The sequence below is a fragment of the Castanea sativa genome, chromosome 6 (genome assembly GCF_040712315.1).
Source record: "Castanea sativa cultivar Marrone di Chiusa Pesio chromosome 6, ASM4071231v1".
NCBI classification, from domain to species: domain Eukaryota; kingdom Viridiplantae; phylum Streptophyta; class Magnoliopsida; order Fagales; family Fagaceae; genus Castanea; species Castanea sativa.
Window position 1 is genome coordinate 55270740 of NC_134018.1, and position 18743 is coordinate 55289482.

At 35.7% G+C, this 18743-nt stretch overlaps 1 protein-coding gene across 1 annotated transcript; it reads right to left on the reverse strand.

The window, feature by feature from the left end:
- Window positions 1-12727: 12727 nt before the first annotated feature.
- On the reverse strand, window positions 12728-18397 carry LOC142638184 (plant UBX domain-containing protein 9). The gene is made up of 11 exons (XM_075812197.1): window positions 18197-18397; window positions 17523-17584; window positions 16935-17361; window positions 16766-16849; window positions 16563-16676; window positions 15885-15965; window positions 15569-15772; window positions 15408-15467; window positions 14701-14844; window positions 14543-14599; window positions 12728-13080 (listed from the first exon to the last, which is right to left on the reverse strand). Exons 1-11 carry the CDS (start codon window positions 18278-18280, stop codon window positions 12973-12975), a joined length of 1425 nt encoding a protein of 474 aa, XP_075668312.1. The 5' UTR covers window positions 18281-18397; the 3' UTR covers window positions 12728-12972.
- Between the last annotated feature and the right edge of the window lie 346 nt (window positions 18398-18743).

The window sequence follows — 18743 nt, forward strand, 5'->3', positions numbered from 1 at the left end:
TATCATCCACATACATTAACAAGATAGTAAAAGAAGAATCTTTTGAATGTGAAAAAAGGGAATAATCAGCCTTTGATTGCACAAAACCCATGCCCAAAATGGTTGTGGAAAGCTTCTCAAACCACTGCCTGGAAGCTCGCTTCAAACCATACAAACTTTTGTTCAATTTACACACCAAATTCTCACCCTTGCTATGAAAGCCAGGTGGCAAAGACATGTAGACTTCCTCAATCAAGTCTCCATGTAAAAAGGCATTGTTTACATCCATTTGATGTAAAAACCATCCTTTTACAACAGCCAGGGCCAAAACCATTCAAACCGAAACAGATTTGGCCACAGGAGAGAACATTTCAGAGTAATTGAGTCCCTCCTTTTGTGTGTACCCCTTTGCAACGAGTCTTGCTTTGTACCTTTCAACTGTGCCATCAGGGTTATACTTGATTCTGTATACCCATTTACATCCAATTGGAATTTTCCTAAAAGGTAATTGAGTGAGTGTCCATGTATTGTTCTTTTCTAGGGCAGCAATCTCTTTGTCCATTGCTACTCTCCACTCTGCAGATTTCACTGCTTGATGAAAATAAGCAGGCTCTGTAGGTGTAGCAGTAACAGACATGACAAAAGAGTGAAAGAGCTACCAAGTTTCTCATAGTTGAGATAGTCTGAAATGTCATAAGGTGATCCTAGACAGGGTTTGGAAACCATTGCCTTACAAGAATAATCTGTGAGATATGCAGGTGCATTGTGAGGTCTAGTTGATCTCCTAGGAAAAATAGGAGTTGATGTAGTGGAAGTTGGAACAATTTCAGGGGAAATAGGAATGATGTCAGTGAGAAAGGAGGTGAAGATGGATCAATGGAACAATGAGAATCAGAAATAAGAGAAACAACATCAGATGAAGTGGGAATAGAATGATCTAAAATAGGAACAGAATCTGATGGAATGATGTTTGACATGAAATTAGGGGGTTCATAAGCAGATGGAGATGCATTTAAAAACTCACAGAACCAGTATGAGGAAAATCAAAATTGTCAAGGTTAGAAGACATTGAGGAATCTATTTGAGCAAAAGGATATACATATTCATAGAAAACTATATCCCTGGAAATGTGTATAGAATTAGAATCTAGGTCCAAAACCTTGTAACCTTTAATGCCATGGGGATAGCCTAAGAAAACACACCTTCTAGCTCTAGATGCAAATTTGTAGATCGATCCACAATTCTTGAGCAGTATTGATATACCTCACACTTGCTTGAATATCCTTGCTAAGTGAATTCACCAACCATGAAAGAACCATGGTGTTGCATCTACACCAAGAATTATACAGAGGTGAAGTAACCTCTGGTTTGGAAATTGCTCCATTGACAACCACAAATTTGTTCTTCGCACTCAAGGCTAAGAACACAAATCTGGTTCAAGCAGCATAATTCTCTAGACCTATCAAAGGTTGTGAAGAGAGAATAATCCTTGGATTTTCAGCAGTAGGAAGAAAGTATGGATTGTTGGCTGATTCATTTACCATCAATGAATTCAAAGCATTTTGTGAGGATAAACTTGCTTGTGGAAGAGTAGTAGTGTTGAGATTGGAAGCCATGAATGGAGCTTCAAGCTTTGATACCGTGTAAAGAATATAGAGATCTAGTTTTCTGCAAATTGAGAGAGAAAAGAAAAGAAGAACCTTCAGGAAGAAGTTTCATTCACTAAAAAATGACATATTAAACTAAAACATACAATAGAGTTCATTATTTATATTACACGATGAATCAAAAAATCACTAGCCTAAACAAGCTGAAAACTAACTACACTAACAAAAATGTAGCTATAGTAATTACAAGAAACTTGTGCATCAAATAACTTCAAGCCACGTGTCCCACTTACTAACTAATTCAACCCTTTAAATTAAATGACCTTGTTTCATTCTTCATTTCATTTAAGCTTTCTTCAAACGATGCTGTTTTCCTTCTGCCTTGGTACTCTTGTTCATGAAGTATTTAGAAGTTTGTTTCTAAAGAATGCAATAGTTTTCCTAACTTGCTTTAGAAAAAAAGAAAGAAAACAAAAACGACTCAAACAAATATTAAAAATCACTTATGTGTGTTGGAGGGCTTTGTTATATATAATTTTAAGTGAGCTTTGAATTTGGATTTCATTATCATTGTGTTCCTATGATGTTTACTGTTGCTCAAATATTTTTTTAAATCTTACATTCAATAGCTTTCTCGTGCACTACATGGTTTAACGACTAATTTATATAATATAATTGTCTCTCAATATATTGCATTGTGGTTAAAAGTGAGCTGGGCACTCGCTTAGGAGCCTAACTCTAAGGCAAGGCGCCTGCTTTTAGAGCCTTGGCTAGCATGACAAATACCTCAAGCCATAAATAAAAAAAAGGCGCTAAGGCAAGAGGCCAACTTTGCAAATTCAAGATTTTTTTTCATTGATTTGTCAATGAATGTAGTGTGTAATCCAGAAGAGGATCAAATTGAATCCAAATTCGACAATATCAAAGTACTCGTTGGAACAGTAGTGGATGGTTAGGGTTTCTATCATAATTTGTAATCTTAGATTGTTGTTAATTGATTTTCTAGTTATTGTAAGCAAATACTATCCATGTCCAATGTAGTTTGTTGATAGTTTGTAGTTTTTTGCTATTTTGGTGTCAAATTCATTAAGCAAAATCTGCTGAACCTTTCACAATTGTCAAGTGGAATAAACTTACTTTTGTTACCAACCTAGTTGAGTTATACACATTCATATGATAAAAAAATCTATATATGATTTAAATTTTAAGTCACAATATTTTTTTATTAATTTTGTTGGTACTCAATGCAATTTCTGTGTGTTATGCACCCTTAATGATAGCCTCCAGTTACCTCTTTCTATAGGGATTCAGTAGGTTGATTGCTAAATTGAATAATCTTATTTTGGTTTCATTTTTGAATAATTCTACTAAAGTTAACCTAGTATTGTTTTCTCTATTTGAAGATTGCAAGTCTCTCTTTCACAGCTTTCTTTGCAAGAAAATTATTCATATGTTTAGGGAAGCTAACTAGAGTCCTGACTTTGTTGTATTTTCTTCTTTCGTTTGGGAGTTCTTAGTTGTATTAATTTGGACTTGTCTGGTTCCTACTATCATACTTGTTTTATGTATTCTCGGAGAATAGGTATTTTTTATGCAAATGATTACTGATTGGACAAAAGAATTCCATCTCACTATAGTTTTGTCAACATATAAGTTTGATATCATAGGAGTCTAATGCGGATGTTCCGGGCAACATATAATAGAAACAAAACCACCATCTTCTTCAGCAAGCAAACTTTTGAGGATAAGAGAGAACACATCATACAAGCTTTGGGGGTTCCAAAAATAAAACAATATGAGAAGTACTTGGGCCTGCCATCTTTTGTAGGGAAGAGGAAAAAAGCCAGTTTTAATTTCATAAAAGAAAAAGCGTGGAGGAAGATGCAAGGGTGGGAGGAAAAATTATTATCACAAGCAGGAAGAGAGATTTTAATTAAAGCCGTGGTTCAAGCAATACCCACTTATACAATGAGTTGCTTCAAACTTCTTTTGGGGTTATGCAATTATATTGAAAGCCTCATTCGAAAGTTTTGGTGGGGACAACGAGGAGAGAGATGAAAGATTTACTGGGTGAAGTGGGACTCTCTATGTCAACCAAAGTCTGATGGAGTTATGGGGTTTAAAGACTTGACCCTTTTTATAGGCACCCTTTTAGCCAAGCAAGCCTAGCATCTTTTACAAAACAAGCAGTCCCTCTTTCATAAGATCTTCAAAAGCAAGTTTTTCCCTACATGTTCTTTCAAAATTTCCCTGGAGAGCTCTAGTGGGTCGTACGCATGGTGTAGCAGACTCCAAGGTAGAGAAGTCCTAAAACAAGGTGCACGTTGGAGAGTGGGGTGGAATGATTCGATTAAAATCTGGGATACCCTGTGGCTACCTTCCTTTACTCACCCAAGAATTCTGTCACCTATTCTTGAAGGCATGCAGGAAGCTACAGTAGACATCCTCATTGACTAGCCATCCAGATGTTGGGATGTAGAAATCCTCAATGGTTTTTTTGCCCCGATGGAAGCAGACCTCATCCTCAAAATTCCACTCAGCTCCAACTATGTAGAAGACAAAATTTTTTGGCCCTATGTTGCAAATGGTATTTACTCGGTTAAATCTGGGTATAACTTTCTAGCTAAAGAAAAATCCTTGCTCTCGCCGGCTTCCACTTCTCAAGGTGATATTTGAAGCATCTGGAAAAAACCTTTGGAGTCTTTCGATGCTGAATAAGTTAAAAAACTTCTTGTGGAGAGCATGTAGAGAAGCGATTCCTATAAAGAAGAATTTGGTTGTTCGAAAAGTAATAAATGAAGATGTATGCTGTCATTGTAAAGTAGCCATCAAAGATGTCCACCATGCCTTGTGGGACTGCCAAAAATTGTCGGGCATCAGGGAGGCTGACTCGTTGTGGTTGTTTCACAGAACAAAGAAATTTTCAATTTTTTTTTTGAGTTGACAAGCTTCGTTTTCGAGGAAAAGAAATATTTGGAGCTCTTTGCAACCTTGGTCTGGACTATTTGGTACCATCGAAATCTGCTTCAGACCAGTAACAAGCCCTTCCCACTTTCTCAAGTGATCCTATCAGCCTCACAAACTCTTCAGGACTTCACCCAGTTTCTACCGATCCCAAAGATGTAGTCTAGTGATTTGCTTAAGCCTCGAATCAGCTGGACTCCACCTCCTCTGTCGCTCCTCAAGATCAACTTTGATGGTGTCGTGTTCCGAAAGATTGATGAAGCTAGCTTGGGAGTGGTTGCTTATGACCACTAAGGAAGGGTGATGGCCTCCATGTTCGAAAAAATCAGGTTACCAATGTTAAATATTAGCATTGATACACCATGTTGAATATGCTAGTGTAGATGCGGAAGTGAAAGCATAAAGTATAGAACACAATAACACACGAGGGTTACGTGGTTCAGCTTAACGGCCTACATCCACGGAAGAAACTCTAAAGAGCTACATCAATAATATATTAGAGTGTAGTACAAATCCTGTGTTACAATGAACCATAACATGTGTATATATAGTAGACTAAACCCTAGACTAATAGACTTTTAGTACAAGTAGAAGATTTGGCTTGCACACAAAGTAGAAGTAGGCTTGGGTTTTTACTAATGGGCTAATATATCTTTAATGGTGGCGTGTGGGTGTGTGTACTACTTGGTGGAATCCTGACTGTCATCAGAGGCTCCATGCATCGATCACAGTTACGACAACAAGATCAGAGAAACCCTGGTGGCGTATGGGCGCGTGTATGATTTTGCCGTAATTGTGACCGGTGCGTGGAGCCTCCTATAATGGTCAGGATTCCACCAAGTAATAGATTGGCGAAGGACGATCTTAGTGGTACCTGCAAAAACTAAATCGGGGCAAGGATCACGACGACGATGAAATGGCAGTGGTCTTGAGACTCTGAACGGCGGTGGCTGCAGGTCCGGAACTAGAGACAGTGACTGAGATGCATCATGTATTTAGTATTTCTAACATGGTATCAAAGCCATTACTTTGACTTTTTCTTTGCAATCTTGTCTCTCATTGGTGTTATTCCAAACTCACAATTGCTTACGCCGTTACAACTGTTGCTGCAGCCATTTGCCGCTAAACCTCTAACGCATTTCAATCATCGTCTCTGGTTCCGGACCTCCAGCCACCGGCGTTCAGAGTCTCGAGACCACTGCCATATCGTCGCCGTTGTGATCCTTGCCCCGATTTAGTTTTTGCAGGTACCACTAAGATCGTCCTTCGCCAATCTACTACTTGGTGGAATCTTGACCGTCATTGGAGGCTCCATGCACTGCCACGTGTCGGTCACAGTTACGGCAAAATCATACACGCGCCCACGTGCCAGGGTTGCTTCGATCTTATTGCCGCTGCCACTATCGGAATCGTCTTTCTCCGATCTACAACTTTGGAAAAGAATCGGCTTCATCGGATAGGGCATGTGCTCCCATGTATCACCAGTATACCCACCCCATGTCACGCACCGTCTACGCTGCATCACGTGTGCCATGCACAACATGCGCCAACTGCTCTGCCATGTCAGCCCTAGCTGACGTTAGCATCCTGTCAGCTGCTGATGTCATCCGTTGATCGTTGACCGTTGACTTCTAGAGTTGACTTTGACCAGAGTTGACCGTTGACTTTTTCCAGAGTTGACTTTTTGCAACCTAGGTGCTTCTTACCTAGTTTTTCATGTAAATTTCATTTTTGCAGTCCATTTTTGCATTTTTTACTTCTAAATGAAGAATAAGGACATGTTTTCTTCTTGTTGCAATAATCGTCGCTAACAATCTAGCAAACGTTTTGACCACAATATTGAGACTTGCTATCATCGCAACAAATCAGCTGTTTCAACTTCTGCTGCTACTGTTGCTAACACTGAGAGTATCCAACCAGTGACTCCCATCTCTGCACAGTCTAAGTCTTCAGGTCACACTTTCACCATGTCCACAGATGACCTTAAAAACATCATCGCCAATGTCATTCGTATGGTTGGTAATGCATCTTATTCCTCTTCTCTCTCAACTTTATTTGGTATGTCTCTTTCCTCTTGGCTTATGGATTCTGCTTGTTGCAATCACATGACACCTCATTAGTCCTTATATTTTAGAACTCAAACCTGCACCACACCCTCTTAATATTCGCACAACAAATAGTTCCACAATGTTTGGTCATAATATAGGTTTCGTTTCGACCTCCAACCTTTCAGTTCCTAGAGTCTTTAATGTTCCTGACCTTTCTTACAATTTGTTTTCTATGGGACAATTAGCTGAGTTGGGTTATTATATTATATTTGATTATTCTGGGTGTATTATGTAGGATCCAAGGATGGGACAGGAGCTTGGGACCGATCCCAGAGTTGGGCGTATGTTTCTTGTGGACAACCTTCGTCTTCCACTTGTTGCTCTTGTTTATGTTGCTGCAGCTGCTGCAGTTTCTTCTATTCCTTCCCTTGCACTTTGGCATGCTCGACTTGGTCACGCATCTTCTTCTCGGGTACAACCGTTGGTTTTTACTAATGGGCTAATATATCTCTAACAACCAACTTCCTCAGATGAAGTCGAAGCGATGGTAGCTGTTAGAGCTATCCCTTTCACTCTTGACCTTAATCTACCCTCTATTATTGTCAAGGGAGTTTCAAAGGTGATTATTTCAGCCTTACGAAGGGAGGAGGAATCCTTTTCTTCCTTTGGTCATTTGATTTCATCAGTCAAATAGAATTTAGAAGCTTTCTCTTGTATTTCTTTTTCGCATACCCGTAGGTCGAGTAATTCTCTAGCTCATAATCTAGCTCAACATACAAGACATATCAATGATCTCATAGTGTGAATGGAGGATGTTCACCCACATCTTAATCATGCTCTTCTAGCCGACTTTGGCTGATTTTGAATAAATATTTTTTGAGGTCTTGATTCTCAAAAAATTAAAAAATAAAAGTTTGATTTACACATGATTGGTCCTTGTAACATTTTTTTCCCCAAAAAACTCGTTGGTAAATTTGATTAAGGACTTTATGTTATTGTAACTCTGTTTTCATTGATTCCTTATTGAACCTTAACGATAATCCCAAAAAAGACAAAAAAAAAAAAAAAAAATTGTTGAACCTTATGACCTTATCTACAAATTCTGGCATTCTACACACTGAAACTTGGGTTGGGCCGATATGGGTTTATAAAATTGCACACAAATAAGTGAATAACCTGATTTAAGGCATTGTATTAATAGTTTTAAAATATATATATATATTTAAATTTGTTACTTTGATTTTTTTAAAATAGGAGTTTGATTTATTTTGAATAAAGAACTCAATTTAAATTTATTAGTTTGATTTATTTTGGAAATTGGAGACTAGTTTTAATGAAACTGAAACTTTAGTCTCAAATATGTAAATTGTAATCAATTTATTGAATAATAGGTTTTTCAAATGAAATAAATATCAAAACATAAATATTATTCAATGAAGAGAAAACTCCAAAATGTGTCGAGTTGGTCCTAAATTGGGCCTTATTATTGCGGATCGTGAATTTGTGCAAGGTTTGAAATGAATCCTTTTGAAGATAAATTGAGATATTTAATAGAAACGATACAATTTAGAATTTACAAGTTTTTTTTTTTAAAAAAATATTTTATATTTGATAGCTCCACACGTGAAAATCATCATAGCAATGTGGCCATATTTTGAATGAAATGCGTTTAATATGGTTAATATTTCATAATTTTGGTATGATCATTGTGGTATTAAAACAGAGAAATAAATTAAATTGAGCAAAAATTGTTAAAAACACAAAAGATTAAATTAATGACTTTACAAAGAAGTATTTAATGAGAACCACCATTGAAATATTGTAAAAAACGAATAATTTTCACATAAAATAAATTATAAGAAAATGCAAGCTCTAAGATGCGTGAGCCAACTCTAGAAATTATATATTTTATTACAAATTAAACTCATAAAATGACCACAATTTGTCAGAGTTTGGATAAGTGCATAGATAAGAGCAAGAAGGAGAAGACCGATGCAAGCATTGAAGTGAAGAATAGTTGAAGAGTTAGTTTAGGCAGAGAGGCAGAGCAATGGAACAGAGTGTTGGAAGAACAGCTTGCTAAACGACTGACCTGAGTAAATGAGTTCTAGTATACGACTTGTAGTTTAGTTTAAGTTAAATAGAAGATGTATATAGGGACACATGTAATACTGGGTTTGGTTGAATTGGGAGTTAGAATAGGATCCGTGTAATGTGGAGTTAGTTAAAGTTAGTTATTTTAGCTTCCTGTTGTTAGTTCTAGTATAAATACACATTGTACAATGAGTTTTGATTCATTCAATACAATTACAGAAATTCATCAATCTTCTCTCTCTAGCTTATCTTCTCTCTACCCTAGCATTTTGTTTTTCTCATACAATTCATTAATCTGAAATTGTCCATAAGGATTATTAAAAAGTTATTTTGTAACATGTGATTTATATAGAAGTATTTTATTTTATTTTAGTTCTAAAAATCTACAAAAATAAGAAAATTAAGTTTTTCTTAATTAATATAGTGCATTGTAGTCAAAAGCGAGCTGGGTGAGGCAAGACAGCATTAAGGTACCTTCAAAGCTATAAGGCGAGGTGCTTGTTAGAGCCTTGACAAGCCTTAGCTTTGCAAATCCAAGGATTTTTCGGTTGATTTGTTGGGGTCTTATTTGAGATCATTTTGGCCAATGGATTTGTGGTTTTATTAAAAGATTAGTAGAAATTTTAGTATAGCAACTGTGTTATGTACCCTTAATGATGGCCCCCAATTATTTTGGATTCACGAGGTTGATTGCTAAATTGGATAATGTTATTGTGGTTTCATTCTTGAATAATTCCACTGAAGTTAACATAGTGTTGTTTTCACTAATTAATGATTGCAAGTCTCTCTTTCACTACTTTCGCTACAAGAAGATTAATTATTCGTTTAGGGAAGCAAACTACGACGTCATTCCTTGCGGCAACCACTGGAATATTACAGAACGATCTAAAGAGGGTCATAGCTTATTCAACTTGCAGTCAATTAGGCTATATGATCTTTGCTTGCGGCATCTCTAACTATTCGGTTAGCGTCTTTCACTTAATGAATCACGCGTTTTTCAAAGCATTACTATTCCTGAGTGCAGGTTCGGTGATGGATTTCCTTTTCTAACTGGATTTTATTCCAAAGATGTGATCTTAGAGCTCGCTTAGTGCTTACACTAAGAATACTCTGTCCTTTTCACTTCTTATTATTCTTTTAGTTTACTTTTTCTAAAATTTATAGTACCAATGACTAATTCATTCGGGCGAGACATCGTAAGAGTGCTGATGGTTTGGCCCAATTGGTCATGGTTAAAGTGTTGGCAGACTTTGTTGTATTAATTTGTTCTTAGTTGTATTAATTTGGATTTGTCTAGGCTCCTACTTCCTACTATCACGCTTGTTTTTTTTTTTTTAGAGAGTTTCAACCTATGGCGTCTGCTCCTGATAATAACTCTATATTATCAGATCAAGACATCAATCAGTTTTTGGTGTAGGCGAGGATTGAATCTCAAATCTCTTTATTATCACGCTTGTTTTATGTATTCCTGGAGAATAGTTTCTATACGACTATTGGAATGAAACAAACAAGGATTCAACTAAAAAAATAGTTGCACCAAACAGTTGATTAGAAATAGAAGCGTCTTTTACGCAGGTGATTACTGATTGAACAAAGAAATTTCATCTCGCTACGGCTTTGTCAAAATATAAGTTTGATAAGTACATGATTGGTTTTTTTCAAACTTCGTTTTGAAACTACGCTTTATTGTTTCAACAATGATGTTTTCTAGAAAATGAGTCATTTTTCAAAAAGTATTTTCTATAGAACTATCTCATTTTCCAATGTTTGGTAGTGACTTTAAAGGAATTGAAAAACAAACTCCTAACTTTCCTTATTTAGTTTGCTGTGAGATAGAGTTGTTTTCCAAAAAAATTTAATGGAAAATAATCTCTAAAAATAAGCCATATTTTTTATGTTGACCAAAGATAGTTTTCTTTTGACTCATCTTTTTTTATACTATCAAACACTAAAAATAAGGAAAACTATCTTTACACAAGGTTTTTCATTGAAACAAACGGAGTGTTAATAACTTTTTTTTTTTCTTCATAAAGCTCGTCGGTAAATTTGATTAGGTACTTGTAACTTTGTTTTGGTTGATTCCTTACCGAACCCCAACAATGATCCCAAAAAAACAAAATAAACTTTTATGTTTGTCTGAACCTTATCTGCACACTGAATCTTGGGTTGAGCCAATCTAGGTTGATAAATTTGCACACAAGTAACCTGATTTAATGCATTGTATTAATATTTTTTAAAAACTTGTTACTTTGATTTTATTGTTAAATAAGGAGTTTGATTTATTTTGAATAAAGAACTCAATTTAAATTTATTAATTTGATTTTTTTTGGAAGTTGGAAACTTAGTTTTAATGAAACTAGAGCGTTAGTCTCAAATATATAAATTATAATCAATTTATTGAATAATTGGTAGGGTTCAAGTGATAATCCAATGACAATAACATTTTTTTTGTAGCCTCCCATATTTCTGCTTTGAATCCCCACTCCTTAAAAAAAAAAAAAACTAGCAACCCACCTCTAAAAAATTTAAAATAAAAAACTCCTTTAAAAGATTCTCTTTTGATGAAAAAACGATATCAATAGATGAGAGAGGGTCATTTGAGATTATTTGGTCATACTTAGAGGAGAATGATTAATGCACCAATAAGAAAGAATGAGTTGATTCAAATTGGGGGAATTACAAAAAGATAGAGAAGGATCTAAAATAACATTAGAAGAAGTAATAAGAAAAAGACTAATCAATTAAGGAAGTAACGGTGAATTACTTTTGCAGTTTTACCATCTCCAACTACAAAGCACCTACTCAAATTAAGGTTCTGTTTGGATTTTTTTTCCCTCATCCATCACTCATCACTCCTCACTCAATTTTCATCATTCATCACTCATCACTTAAAATATCCCAACTCCCTACACGAAATCTGTTTGGAACCATCACTCAACTTGTCATTACTCAAACTTTTCAACTATTTGTGGGTCCCATACCTGTAACCTGGTGCAGCATTTATTTTTTTTATTTTTTTTTCCTTCAACCCCCAGTGCCCAAACTCACCGAACCTAGTGAAAAAAAAAAAAAAAAAAAAAACCCAAAAACCCAAAAACCCGAACCCAGTGAAAGAGGAAGGAAAAAAAAAAAATTAATGAAGAAGGCCAAGACCCAGCATGAAAGGGAAAAGAAAAAGAAGAAGAAGAAGCCACTTGGTGTGAAAGGAAAAAGAAAAAAAAGAAGATGAGGAAACCAAACTCATCGAAACCAGTGAAGAAAAAAAAAAAAAAAGGGTCAAAAGTTGCGGCTGACTCTAATCGTGGGACCCAGTATGTAGTTTTAATTACGAAAATGCCATTGAAAACAGAGTGATGTAAACAAAAACTAGAAACAAAATTCAAACGGACTTTTGAGCCATGGATCTCACCATTTTTGAGTTATGAATTATGAAAACAGAGTTATAAATTATGAAAACAGCAAATCCAAATAATCTCTAACTTTTTCCAAACCCATATGGAATTCAACTCCCTTCCTCTTAGCCAGTAACAGTATTCAAAAGAGCCATATTTGGCCTTGAGGATTTTCGTACATAGTTTATCTTCATTGACACCAATCATTTAACTGATTTTTGCCAACAGTGCAGAGATGATATCTTTGAAGGCAGAGGGAAATAGCTTGAGTCTATGACTTGACTTAATCATAGTGACACGGCCATCTCATTCTCAGGAAAGACCCTTATTGACTTAGCTTGCTTTCCAGTTTTTGGTTGAAAAACTGAAAATCCTTTGCTTACATTCTGGTTAAGAATAGAGGAGACCCAAGGTATTTCGAATTGGCACCAAGTCTTTTGAAACCAGACCTTTGACAAAAGCTTGTTCACCATGCCATTACTCACATTCCTTATAGCAAAGAGTAGTCCACATTTGGCTAAGTTCATGGCTTGTCCAGATCATTGGCAATATTTCTGGACACATTGCTAGACACTAACTCCACCTTTTCTGTTCTTATATGTTTTTTATTCTACCAACAAGACACTAAATTGACATGCCATAGTCTAAACAACAGAATCAATCATTGATTGCTTATACTAACTGCCACTGATATTGTGAATGGCAATGTAACCAATCCCATCAATTTAGTTTTCAATTCATTGCCAGCAAATTTCTGCAGGGCAGCCCGTCTCAGATTTCTAGTACTCTTAGCCAAACTATTTACAAGTCACAAACAAGTACAGAGTATAGACTGAGTTGAACATGATATTCTAATTGGTAAATTTTCAGTACAAAAGAGCGGCAATGTCAAATCAACTCCAGGAACAATGCTTCTTGTTTGCTGGTCAGGCCTAGTTCACTCAAAGTCAATGAACAGTCACTAATGCTGAAAGTACGCAGGGGGTATGGCCTCACCTGTTCATCATGGAAACAAAGAAACAAGAGTAGGTAATTCTATCAACTCCCTCCACATTACACATTCCACATTCCAATCAATTCCTGTTGCTTTCTTTTTCATTGAAATATACTTTCCAACTTCTCTACCACTCTATACATATTAGCAACAGCTAAATATAATCGTTTAATTGCCAATTATGGCTTAAAAGAAAGAGAAAAAATATATGAATCCTAAAATAGCTACAAATCACTCTACCATTAAATACTTAAAAAAAAAAAACACTTGAATGAAATATAGATCTACCTGGCAACCATATTAAAGGAAAAAACTAACAATTTTAGCCCACTTTATGAAAGGATTCAGAATTTCAACAGCATCACATAAAACCATAGATTAAATATTGAGATTTGCGTATATTGAAAGCAAACGCCTCAGTCCCAATAAGCTTAAAAAAGGCATCCTCTCACATACAAGATGATTGCATTAGGATCAATATTTTCTGTTATAATTTGCCCATTACCCCAAATTTCATATATCTGTTACTGCTGTGGTTTGGACCAACAGAAATGCATTGACAAGAACAACAAATAAAAATATCCACACAAGATACAAAGTGTAAAAAGTTGTTTGACCAACTCCATATCTACAAATACGAACAACACCAACTAAAATTGATTCTCAATGAGATGGATTACAAATTTACAACCACATGACTAACTCTCATAAACCATACAATCACTCACAAACCTCACAAGCACAAACACACTCATAAACACAAATCTCATTACACCAGAAACAAACTTTTAATGCCAATACACCCAGTGCTCTTATACTAACACAAATTACACAATAACAAACTCTTAACTCACACATACAGGTATCTTTCAAGTCCAAAAACTACCACATATTTTTTCAGCCTTTAAACACTATCAAACATCACATGTTTCAAAGCAGGTATCTTTCAATCTTAAAAGAATTACTACAATATTTTTTGAAGAAACCAACTCCAGGTTCTTTTAAGAATATTCTCCTCTCCCACCCCACCCCTCCTCCCCCCCAAGAAGGATGACTAGAGTCAAAACCACCAAAGTCTTTAGTAGTTGAGGAATTTTTTTTCCCTTTTTAATTATATTTTGAATTAAAATAAACTATAGATAAGAAAGCACTCTTAAAAAATTAGAAATAAATTATGTGTGGACTCAAATGTTTAAATTAATTATTAAATAAAATTGACAGCAACAAATGAATTAAATTCAACTTCAATGGTTATCCTTTACAAACTTTAGTTCCAGAACTGAGCATATGCAAACCATTTACTGAAACTGTATTGCCAGAAGCCTGCACTTTGAGTTAAAGCAATGATGATTGAATTTTCACAGTTTTCTCTCACTCAGAAAGGTGAGCAGCATGCCAACCTAATGAAATTTAACAGTTCACAGAAGGAAATCAGAAATCTAGAGGAAATGGGGAACCACTTACCACTTTATAAGTGCCTGGTTTCACCACTCTACTAACATCTATGAAGTTGAAAAGAAGCTAAAAAGGAACAAATCCATGGTCAGTTAAGCCAACAAATATAAATATTTTTCTTGGGACAGAAAATGCACATACTCATTTATATCTTTAAATATTTTTACCTGAAGCTTGTCAGACTTGAGAAAGCGACGACCAGGGCGACTACCATCTGGCATCCGAACAAGGAGAGTTACTGCATTCTCATCATCTTTTGCTGGTTCCTTTGAAAGTGAAGCTTCTTTTGCAGCTAGTATTCTCTCCAGTTCCTGTCATCAAAAAGAGAGAGAGATATGAACAGCCTAGCTACCACTAAACAAATCATAATGGGAGTTCCCCCTCTATACAAGAAAATATACATAACCATGCATTTATTTCTTACAATTTAAGACATATACCTATGGCTGGCAACAATCACTCTCTCACCAGGAAAAATGTTTCATTACTTTTGTAAAATTCAAAACCTCATTCTCACATCAATAATTCCATTTCATTCTGGATTATTTCTTAACCTCAAACCCAGGCAATATAACGTACACTCAGGAAAAAAATGGTGGGGATAATATATATATAAATCTTTAAGCATGTAAAACTGTCGTAAATAGATGAAGCACTCAAACCTTATTATTCTAACCTTGTATCTCATGCACTCTCTAATTACAAAAGAATTTAACGCCATCTTAAACAAACCCTGTTGACTATATTGATATGATAAAAAAAGAAAAAAGAAAAAGAAAAAAAGAAACATGCCAAAAAAATGTCAATGTATCTTCAGTAAACACTAGGATAACATCTGCAAGAACACCAAAACCCAACAGACATTTGAAACTACCTCTCCCTCAAGCAATTTGTTGCAGAATTTTTCTTCCCTTAACTGATGAGTTTCAGTCTCCTGTAAGAAGGATGCAGGATATTCATATTGCACAGAAAAATTGAACAATCATATCACACAGAATGTTATCATCACACTGATTGCAAGAAGTTAGTTAGAACCTGTTGTTCTCTTAGAGATTGCTGTTCTGTTAGAAAGGGTGATGGAGGATGAGGTACAGAATGAGAAGGGGAGCTTCTATCTTGACCACTTTGCATATTAAGTGCATGCTGAAAGTGATTTGAAGTCCCTTCAGGAATTTGTCCAAAAAGTGCAGCTTCAATCATAGCTGCATCATCAAGCTCTTCCAAAGAAATGCCTCCCCACTTTGCAAAAAGATGTAAACAGAGAATTTAGTGAAGCAGTTGTTACTGTTACTTTTTTTATTTATTATTTGCATGAGCTGATTCAAAATTTCTATCAGCAAACAAACAATACCTTGTCAGTATGAACAGCATCTGTGTTGTGTTGTTTCCTACTTTCAGCTTTTTCTTTGTGCGATGAGCTTCCGAGCTTCAACTAAAAAATGTTTCTCAGTTAGAAGAATGACATCCAAGCCTTCACAAGGCAGGAGAACAAAATATTTTATTATATAATTTTGGTAACTATCATTTTATTATTAATTTAATTTCTTCTTTTTCTGTGGACTAGTAATATGCAGGAAGGAATAATTAGCTCCACAAATCTGCATCTGAGCTGAGCCTAAGATGAGCTGAAACAAAGTGATATGCTAAAAATAAATTTTTAAAAAATTAAGCCAAAAAGACCTTCCATCTAAGATCTTGAGCATGGTGTTCTCAAAGCGCAGGCCCCTTCTCTCTCTCTCTCTCCAAAAATAAAAATGGGGGTCAGGCTGCCTACCAATCACCTCACAGACCCTGCAAAAAAGTGAGTTTTGTGTATTGTATACAACTTTTTTTTTTTTTTGCCACAATATCCAGACAATTAGTTTATCATGCACTAAAAATGAAGCCTGAAAGTATGCTTGCATTTCCCACTAGATGGTGCTGATATACTCAAATGGCATCTCAATAATGCATTTTGATGAAAAGTAACACAATTGCTTTTTGTGTGTATTTGTGATAGACAAATGTAGCCAGCTATAGAAGAACACACCTTCCATTTACTTTTCTTAGCCTTCTGATTTCTACCAATCAAATCAGAAGATCCAGCTCCTTGATCTTCATTTTTTACTTGCTTCTCACGATTTGCTATCTCTTGCTCTGCTGTCTGAACTCAATTCATGTTTGGGGGAACCAAGAATCAACATAGGGAAAGCATGAATAACTTACAAAAATACAAGATCCAAAAATAAATACCTTCAAGGACAATGAAATTGCACGAGAAATATCATCATCTTCTGGATGATGTTGGTTATGCAGTAGCCCAATACCAGAAGAATCCTGCACAAGTATGTTGATAAAAAGAACTTAAAGTAAACAATTCAAAAAATTACAGGCCAAGGCAGTAAAATTAGCCATAGCATACATTTGAAGCACTACGTAGCTGATTCAGATAATTCCTTTCAGCCTCCTGCTTTGAAGCCTCAATAGCAGCTCGAATCATTTCTTCCTCTACATTCTCATTGGTTCCCGGACCATGAGGTAATGAAGTTCCAGTATCATACTCAGTCGGCCTTAGTCCTGAATGATGAGGCTGCTCATTCCCACTATTCAAGTGTTGTGGAAACTCCCTGCCCTCCCCTGGATGTGAAACATATGGCCCACGAGTACCGAAAGCAGAAGCACCAATTGAACTATAGAGATCTCTCCTGTAATTGGCGTCAAGCAGTAATGAAGGCCTAAAACTTCTAGCAGCAGATAATAATGGTAAAATTCCACGTGGTCCGGCTTGAACTGGACCATTCATGTTCGGGAAATTATATGGCTGGGAAGCAGCAGCTGCTTGATTTGTACTAGACAAGGAAGGAAAAAAGTATTACTTAACTTAGTGGTAGCTTAAAACAATAATTAGCTCAAAAACTGATAGAGGACTTAAAGGAAATTATTTTTATATATATATATATATATATATATATATATTGATAATAAAGTGAATTAAACTGATATTCCATACATGTCTCTGCCGACATCACCATAATGTGCATTTACAGCTTCATTGAGATTGCCTCCATGCTCCTGTTTACCAACCAAAATATGTCAAAAAATTCGCGAAATGCACGGAAGCCCGCATATAGCAAGGAACTTATCTTACCTTAAAAAGATGCACATTGTACTTTTTTTTTGCTTCTTCTTTCAATACTTAGTCTAAAATCAAAATAATAACAAATTTTATCAAAAGAATTCATTCTGAAACACTCCAGGGGCTCAAATTCCCGATCACAGCCGAGTTTAAGCTACATTTTGTGGTGCAATTTTAGTAACCGATGTAGCATTCTGTGATTAGGTCCTTAAACTACACATGTACAATTACTTACAGTGATTAATGTTCAACAAAATAGACTAATAATTGAATTCAAACACGTTCACACACAAAGCACACTAACTATTTCAATTTATGTACGAAACAGAGTCCCTAAGCTTGATTACTAAGCATGAATTTCCAAATCATAGTACATTATGTATCAAATTTCTCACAAGCTAATAATCAGGAAAGATAATCAAGAATTAGAGCAAGAAGTAGCTAAAAGATACAAGAAACCCTAGAAATACAAAGTGAGTGAGTGAGTGAGTGAGTGAGTTGAGTTGAGTGATGTACAAGGATGAGGATGAGAGATGAGGAAAATGCACCTCCAGTTTACGAAGAGCGACTGACTCAGACGCGCCGGTGATGGCGACGAACGTGTCGATCTCTTGCTGTGATGGCCTCGCCATTGTCGTCGATTTCCCGAAAGCTTCAGAGAGAGAGAGAGAGAGAAAGAAGTTTGGTTTGTGCTTTGGCAAAGAGAAAAAGTGTGCGTTATGTGTTGTGTGAATTCTGCGACTTTTTGGCTTTTGGTTTTTTTTTTTTGGGATTAAACAGTGAGGATTGTATTTATACTTTATTGAGGGAAAAGCAACGGGTATGCGCGCTTTTCTTTATTTATATTTTAATTAATTTTTCGGTGAGTGGATTAGGATTAGGATTAGGATTAGGATTAGAACAGTGTGCATGTTCGGCTGCACGTGGCTGCTCCAGTTGGCTTCCACGTTCAAACTTTGAAGGTGATAGGCTGATAGCCCAAATTCCAAATTGAATATTTATTATTTTAAGCTGCGTTTATTTCAGCTAAAAATGTATTTGAAAAAACAATTTACATGTGTTTGTTTATGCATGAAAAATTTGGTCAAACAAAAA

Coding starts and splice junctions, on each gene's coding strand:
- LOC142638184 (XM_075812197.1), bottom strand. CDS start 18,280: ATGGCGAGGCCATCACAGCAAGAGATCGACACGTTCGTCGCCATCACC. Junction 17,362..17,522: donor GGTGATGTCGGCAGAGACAT/GTATGGAATATC, acceptor TTCCTTGTCTAG/TACAAATCAAGCAGCTGCTG. Junction 15,773..15,884: donor ATGCTGTTCATACTGACAAG/GTATTGTTTGTT, acceptor CTTTTTGCAAAG/TGGGGAGGCATTTCTTTGGA.